Below are 8,135 nucleotides of genomic sequence, written 5' to 3' on the forward strand. Positions count from 1 at the left end.
ACCCTTCGCTATTTCGCCTAATAATTTATAATTTTTTTAAACAAGTCCGATCGCCAGCTGCGATGGAAAGGAGGAATGTCTTAATTACTCGATGAAACTAAGTTTGTTAACGTTATAATTATAGGATTGGGGCTTCAATTGAAAACACCATGTGTATGTAACAAGCTTGGCAATGAGAGTGAAGAAATGTTAATAAAAGGCGAGTTGTGCGTGCGAGAGAAGAGAACTAATCAACTGAAATCATAAAATCAGGCAAACGCCAAAAGTTGACCAGTAAAAAAAGTTGCATTATTGCCTTATTATCGCAGTATTCCCCAATTCGTATTTCTCCTCCCTGGGCAAAATGATTCTTTGTATAAACATTCGTTATATTGTCAAACACATATGCTTTTATTGCTTTTTTAACAAAACTTAATGTATAAATTAAAATTGAGTTTGGTTGTACGAATAATGGGACAGAGTGATTGGTGTGAAGTAAGCACGTAAATGTACGCGTTGATTGAGTGTTTTATTGTCTTTTGATTTTTGTTGGCTTCAAATAGTTTTACTTTATAGCACAAGCGAGAAACGTATCTGACGAAATACTTCGTAAGGTAGCTTTCACACAATGTGTTATTGCTGTTGCAAATAAAATGCAAGGGGCTTCGTAGATAAAATAGAGTTGCAAATAAGTGGTGAGTCGTGGAACTATATGTTGAATAACTAAAATATTTTTAATATAAATTGTTACTTCTTTTGTCCTAAACATAACAAAATTTATTCATCTCAAACGTATCATTGGGTGGCTAAGCCTTGTGTGCAGTGTGAAAGATCTTTGGTTATTACGACCTGAATGCAGTTTACGACTAAATATTTTTTTTTCTTGTGGTAGACCGCATAATATATTACTGAAGAAACTAATAAATAAATACGATGTATTAAGGTATTATGTGTACTATTGCGATATTCTGTAAAAAGTCTGCTTACATTCTTTTTGTTTATTACCTTACAACATGGATTGAAGGATTTGACATCAAATCTAAGAAAAGATTGAAACAATGAGAATAGTAATTCTATCTTTTCTCACTCTGATCAAAATATTCTTAACATTACAAAATCAACGAGTATAGTTCAAAAGTCGAAAATAACCTTAGTGTTCGCGCATTTAAATAACAAAATTTATTTTTTCTTTTTCAATAATTGCGAGCCCTTATTCTTCTTCACAACGGTTTCCTGTTGCTTAGAAATTGCTGTTTCTTTAACTGATTGTATTTCTTTTAACAATGCCTCTTGATCTTTTATACTTTCCTCTTCATCATCGCTATCTTGACTAGCATTTAACATTTCGGACGAAGCCTCATCAACCGGTGATGTAGTTTCTTGAACATTATCGGTGTTAGCTATTGCCTCATCTGTACTAGGTTCTGCCGAATTTTTATCTTTGGATGGCGTGCTGTTTACAACACAATTTTTCCAAATTAAAGGTTCGCTTATACGTATTTCAGCGTCAAAATTTTCTAGAACCATGTTCTTGTTTATCAATGTTCCAGACTTGACCATTGAAGTATTTAAATTCGTAGGATTCTAAAAATAAATGTATTAATTCAAGTTTACCTTTCTTGTATTATATTTTCAAATACTTACAATAGGTTCGGCCGATTTAAGACTCGACGGCGAATGAGGAATGACCTCATTGACTAAATTATCATTATTGAGTTCCTCTGTGACCTTTAAATTGTCCTTTTCACTCTCTTCAGCTCGCTGTTCTTGATCGTCAGCATTTTTTTCACTACATCGTACAGTACTACATTCGCTATCTTCTGTTTCTATCAATGGGTCTAACTTTAGTCTCTTCCTTCTTGTAGTATTATCCACTTCCTCACTCTTTTCATTCAATTTGTTAATTCTCGGCGAAGAACGAGATCTTGAATTAAATATCTCTCTAATGTCGTTCATCCTCGATACGATCGTATGACTTTTTTCTTTCCACTCTGTTGTCTTTGGATTTTGATTAACATCAGATTTCTTATTACCGTTTAATTGTTCGTTGCTTAAAATCTTGTTCCCTTTCTTTCTTTCCTTGTGTATTCTCTTTGCTCGAATGCCTTTAGGTTTATCAAGTTCCAAAGAATCTTTTGAATGATTATCTTGTGCTATGTCGGCAACAAGACGTTTCGACAAACCTTTATCATTCTCTGTGTTTTCTTTGGTATTTTTTACTGGAGCAAGAGCTTTCCTTGCCTTACGACTTTTTCTTGCTTGTTTTTTTTTCTCTTTTCTCGTACTACGGGAATGCTCTTCGTCTTCATTATTCGTGAGGTTGCAGTAAGAATCATCACGAACGGTATCAACGGAACTATCGACTTGTTCGCTATGTTTTTTCCGTCTTACATTTTTCTTCGAGCCTGCTTCGTTATCGTTAATAAGATCCTGTAATCATCATAGAAAAAAGTTGGCTTTAAAATATATTAACCGGATTAATTTAATAAGGTTAAATATTTCGAAAGAGCACTTACGATTAACGAGACATCGGAATTCTCGTGCAAGGATTCCCAAATAATTCCAGATCGTTTGATACCATCCAAATTTTCCAGGGCCTCTTTTAAACTTTGTATTTTAAAGTTCTTAAAATATTTGAGTAAATTTTCTTGTGTATCGTCGTGAAATTGGGTCATAAACATCGGTGGATGTGGTTCTAAAGCTGCTGGCCGCGTCCCGGACCTTGGATAATGCAAGTTTAACACAACATTGTAAGTAGTTGTAGATTCTTCATCTACAATGTTCCCAAACTCTAGCGTTATCAAGGTATAAGCATCATTGGTGCTTACGTTACAATTCTCCATATTATCCGTGTACTCCTACGACATTCAGATTATTATAATTAATAACTTATATTAATTAAAAAAAAACAAGCACTGGGACGAATCTCACCTTTAATTCATTGTACTGTCTTTGACGATCGATATAGCAATCGATATGATTTTTACATAACTTTGCGAATTCTTTCAATTTGTCGATCGAACATTCCGATAAAATGTCATCCAACTCAAAAGATGGTGGCATTATATATCGTTGAAGATTCAATGTTTTATTAATCTTAGTTATGTGTAAAATAAAACATCGTTCCTTTGCTATGTTTCTTGCTATTGGAAATTGAAGCACAATGTCCTTTCCATACTCGGTACATGCTATGCCAGTAAATAAAGCAAGCTCTTGTTGACATTCGATTCTCGGATCGGGTATTTCATCTCTCGCAAAATTATTGATGTTAGGAAACTTTATTTCATCCCGAATTCTCCCAAATGTTCGAAGTTCCAATTGGTTTTCATGCAAAGCCATGCATTTTCTTAAACATTTAATTTCGTCCATCAATTTTTCGATCGTCTTCGTTTTCGAGGATTCTTTAACATTACGATAATAAAAGTGTATACCATAGGTTATATATAGTTGATTATAATACAAGCAATAACTGATCGCATACATGATTTTATAATACAGTTTTAGTATATAATTAAAATAGAAACAATTACCTGCGGACATGCTGTTTATTCCAATTAAATCAGTTTTCTCCAGCCTGAAATTTCTTTACCTTTTTTCGTACCAATTAATATTCTTGATTAACTCATACACGTGAACTATGAGTATACCAATAGCATTAGTGAAGTATATTTATCTAAGTAACGTGTGATGAATAAACAGACTATTTTGCACCATTCAATTTAACAGAATATATTACAGGCTTTACTAGCATTAACCTTTCTATATGAACAGATCGTCAAAACTGTGATAACTGTAGTGCCAGTGCCTAGTACTGCCAGTAAGCAAGTATAATAGCACAACCATATGAACTCAAGGAAAATAAACAAATTTGTTGAGGGGGGTTTCAATAAACCAAACAAAAAGCGAATTTTAACTTAGCAAATACTTAAGAAGACCGAGGTAAGCGTTGCATTGAACGTTAAATTGAGTTAATTCATCTAAGCCCCGACCGTACTAAACTTGAATTCCGTTTATTGATATCGCCTAAAAATCAAATTGGGAATTAGGACTCAATCGCGAGTTGTCGCTTCGAATAATATAGGTAAAAAGATAAAGGTAAACTTAGCTGCTTTACCGCAGCTGGGTATGTATGTATTTTCTCCTCGATGCGCTTGTCCTTACAAGTTCCGCCCTCTCCAGGTACTTCGTAGTACTTCGTACCGCAACTCCATGCATCAGCTGTGTTTATAACCTACAATAGTCAATGCAATTGTTTTGGTTGTGATTTATTCCAATTTATTCTTTCTGACTTTGTTTTATTTAGTGGAGTTTAAAACTTATTATATATCTGTAAAAATCGTCTTATTTATAATTATACTTAAGTTTTCTTAAAAATGAATCGGTCTTACCAGTGTTCTTTGTGTCAAGAGAAAAGAAGTAAAGATATATCTATACATAAGTAAGTTTAAACATGAAGTAAATATTTTTACATTGTATATCAAGTGGCTTAATAAGTTACCTGATAAATTTTCTATAAATTATGCTGTAGATTTCCTCATGATCGGAAACTGTGTTCAGCTTGGATGAAAATTTGTGGCTTGGTAGATGGTGTGCATGATGTATCAGGTTTATTTTTATGCTCTAATCATTTTGAAGAAACAGATTACTTGTACTTTGCAGTGGCTAATGCAAAGAAAAGTAGATTAAAGCCTAATGCTGTACCGTCCAAAAATTTTAAAGGCCTACATGGGTTGCAAAATGTACCAGGTTATAAATCTACATTTTTCATTACTATTCTAATATGATTTAAAACATAAAATTGTTGGAACTAATATAAATTATTACATATATATTCTGTATCATTTTTAGCTATAAGAACACATAATAAAAGAATTTTAAATTTGCCTGAATCATTATTGGCTGCTGTCCAGTCTAATTCATCTATACCATCAGCTTCTTGTAGCACTGAAATGGAAAATGAAGACTTAAGAGGTAAAAGTTTTTAAAGTATTTTAATTAGTTAAAGAGAGAATGTATATTAGGTTTTTTTGTGTTAGTTATATTTTCAATATTTATAAATGAAATAATTTTTTAGATCATAGTTTCAGTAAAGATTATGGTGAAAATGATAAAATTAGAATGCAGGACACATTAGATTTACCTTGTAATGTGAATGACGTAGAGCTTACAGATTTCCAAATTGATGGAAGAGGTATTCAAGTTTTAAAGATGGTCAAGAATAAATTTTCAGAACAGCAGAAACAAATTCAATATTTCCAGAAGAAATCATATAATTTGAAACAAAGACTTAAAGCTCTGCATGATTTAATAAACCTTTTGCTTAAAAAAAAACTGATTGAAAATAATGCTGCAAATAATTTAATGGTATACACAGATTCATTGTTGGAAATATTTTTTTAAACTATTGGAATTTGGCCAGGCAAACACAATGATCTATTAATACTTTTTTTATTGTCTTTCAGACAATATCATACCTGAGATTTAGATTTAAGTTAGTTGTATAAGATGAAAACTGTAGTTTATCTGATAAGCGTATGAATTTTGACCTTTAGACTGCCAGTTTCTTTTTTCAAGTAAATTTTTAAATATGCTTTATGACCATTTTGACCATTTAACAATGTATTTTTAATAAAAATTCTTGATATGTTCTCATGTTGCTTAATTGGTTCTTGACATTCTAAAGGTTAAATAAAAATAGGCGTTTATTATCGAAAAAAATCGGTGTTGCTGTAAATTTAAGGTGCTACGATTAATAACGTAAAGGAGGGGCCAGATAGAATATTTTGGGTCTCAGAAAATTAAATTGGGTGAGGCTTCATATTTGGTTAGTGAGCTTAACACTGATATACATTATATTAGACGCGTTCTAGGAGTCGTTTACAGCATCTGGAACCTATCGGAACCATACAATGTGATTTACACAAGAAATATTTTGTGAAACTGTAAACGCCATCCGAACCCTTGGGATGCGTTTAATGTTATAACATTCCTTTAAAAATTCAGATGTCTGTAATATTGATTTTCTTAAGCTTTTTTTTGCAAATAAATAGCGTGAATTTGATTGAGACGAAATTCATATATACCATTGCAAATTAGAATGTGAACGGACATCTTCTTTAAGAAAACTCAATTTGTACCTCATATTAATTGATCGAGTTCCCTTATTAAAAGATAAGAGATGATGGGTAATTTGTGACATAATATAAAACTTGTTACCTATATTGGTAATTCAAGTGCGTGCACAGCTAAAAATATCTAATGACTATTATTAATAATCTTTATAGAGTTCTACATGCATTTAAATTCTACTATTGTTAGATTAATTTATATAATGTTTAATAACATAATTAAGAAAAATTTCAAGTATCAAATTATCGACTAGCCTCGGCCTTCCCTACCGATATCTGATAAATGAAACTTACCGTCGTTTAATCATCACTCGACCCAGCTTGCTATTTTTACTTACGTTTTGTAAACTTTTTTACGGAGTGATCAGACTTTACAATTAATTATGCGTATAAAAAATTGCCCAGAATTTTTTGCTACCTTTCATCAGTATACAGACTGTTCGCGTTTCGATAATCAATATTTTAATTATAGATTACTTGAATTATAATCAACAAAAACGTCTGATGAACATTTTTTCTATCGTCCTTCATTTTTGAAACATTAGTTTTTAGTCAACCAACCAGGCGATAAGACAAGCCGGGGAAGAAGGGCTTGAACAAGACAACACCCTCCAACTCTGTCTTTCTATTTCGCTTATCTGTTTGTCTGGTCGCCTGATTGGTTCATTAAAAACTAATATATTATTTATTATTATTAAACAAATCTGGTGTTAAAATATTGACTATCAAAAAATGCTAACACTTTGTACATAGAGCACAGTGTTTAGAATAGCTTATGTCAAGTTGTTCTGATGGAATCAAGAAGAGTATTTTCAATTATTCTAAACTTTACAAAGACTGATATTAAATTTTTCCTATAAGACTGTTTATTTTTAGATATTGCCCGTTTTCTCAGTGCTGTTTATTTCTTTCATACTAAAATAAATTGAACGTTATTTTTATTTTTTGTTATTATTTTATACAAGCACCAAAACAATATACAATTAGGTTTTATATACATCTGATACCTACACAGTGTTTTATATGATCTTTTAAATGTATTCTCACTGGGATAGATGTTTTGTCTGAATAATAATTAAAGTTTTCTAAATCGGCTCGCTTTTAATCAATTTCCCATTTTTGTATCATCATACATTTTTTCACAGCCTGTATATAAATGTATATGTTTGTTCCAATTTGTTTTTTGTATGACAAGTAATTTCTAGGTAAATAATTACGGAAATGTATCGGCAGCTTTTTTAAATTACTTGCGGTCGCAATATTCCCGTTTCTCTTTATGTTTTTATAGTTCACTGACTGAAGAGAAGGCTTGACAAATTTCATATAAGCTCTTAAGAAATGTTTAATTCAAATATTTATTCCACAATACGATTTCTATCGAAGAAAAGCAAATAATTTCAATAATATCCATATAAATATTTTTCTTTATACTTTACGAAAAGATTTCATTTGATTTTGTGTAAATTAGGTATCAGTTTCTTAATTTTTGAAGAATCGTGACTAAACCCCCACATGATGCAGCGAACATGCTCAGCAGAAGGTAAACCTTGAAGTTCGCCATTATTCTCATACCACGGTATTTGATTTTGTCTCATGCTGTTTACAAGTTTTTTCAGATTCCTATTCCGCTCGATGTCCCACGTTACCGTAGAGTTTGGCACGCAAGTTGACCTTAGTTTTTTATAATCTCCTTCTGCCTCTTCGTACGCTCTGTAAACATACAATCCATTATAAAACCTTGCGACTGTAAATAAAGCGATTAAAAAACTTGTAAACTCGTTCTTACTTGAGAAATCTATCCTCAGTTATGTCGTACCTCTCCGCAACAACTCTATAAGACTGCACAACATGAAGAGGTAAATAATCAAAGTTTTCGTTCGACCGACCGTTGACCTTGTACTCGGTGATCCAATTCTCAAAGACTCGCACTGCTTCCTTCATGTTTTTTATCTTCTGCTCATCCTTCGTACACGAAATAACACGTTCCGCCCTTTTTATCAGACCAGCGATTGCGTGATACTGATAAGA

At 32.0% G+C, this 8,135-nt stretch overlaps 2 protein-coding genes across 4 annotated transcripts; one reads left to right on the forward strand and one right to left on the reverse strand.

Annotated features, from left to right (window-relative positions):
- Positions 1–378: 378 nt before the first annotated feature.
- Positions 379–4,109, reverse strand: LOC136784468 (uncharacterized protein DDB_G0286299-like). Its single transcript, XM_066745123.1, has 6 exons — positions 4,094–4,109; positions 3,510–4,002; positions 2,911–3,380; positions 2,496–2,837; positions 1,624–2,409; positions 379–1,563 (listed from the first exon to the last, which is right to left on the reverse strand). Exons 2-6 carry the CDS (start codon positions 3,517–3,519, stop codon positions 1,159–1,161), a joined length of 2,013 nt encoding a protein of 670 aa, XP_066601220.1. The 5' UTR covers positions 3,520–4,002; positions 4,094–4,109; the 3' UTR covers positions 379–1,158.
- A 98-nt stretch (positions 4,110–4,207) lies between these two features.
- LOC136784502 (uncharacterized) lies at positions 4,208–6,933 on the forward strand. 3 transcript variants are annotated; one of them, XM_066745178.1, is made up of 5 exons: positions 4,208–4,417; positions 4,508–4,566; positions 4,639–4,725; positions 4,828–4,950; positions 5,054–6,933. In XM_066745178.1, exons 1-5 carry the CDS (start codon positions 4,353–4,355, stop codon positions 5,377–5,379), a joined length of 660 nt encoding a protein of 219 aa, XP_066601275.1. In that variant the 5' UTR covers positions 4,208–4,352; the 3' UTR covers positions 5,380–6,933. The 3 variants fall into 3 exon arrangements, with proteins under 3 accessions (XP_066601275.1, XP_066601274.1, XP_066601276.1); XM_066745177.1 differs by having other exon boundaries at positions 4,508–4,725; XM_066745179.1 differs by having other exon boundaries at positions 4,508–4,725; positions 5,442–6,933.
- The last annotated feature ends 1,202 nt before the right edge of the window (positions 6,934–8,135 follow it).

Source organism: Prorops nasuta, unplaced genomic scaffold (genome assembly GCF_024137725.1).
Source record: "Prorops nasuta isolate Cenicafe-Biocafe unplaced genomic scaffold, Cenicafe_Pnas_1.2 PNAS00059, whole genome shotgun sequence".
Lineage (NCBI taxonomy): Eukaryota > Metazoa > Arthropoda > Insecta > Hymenoptera > Bethylidae > Prorops > Prorops nasuta.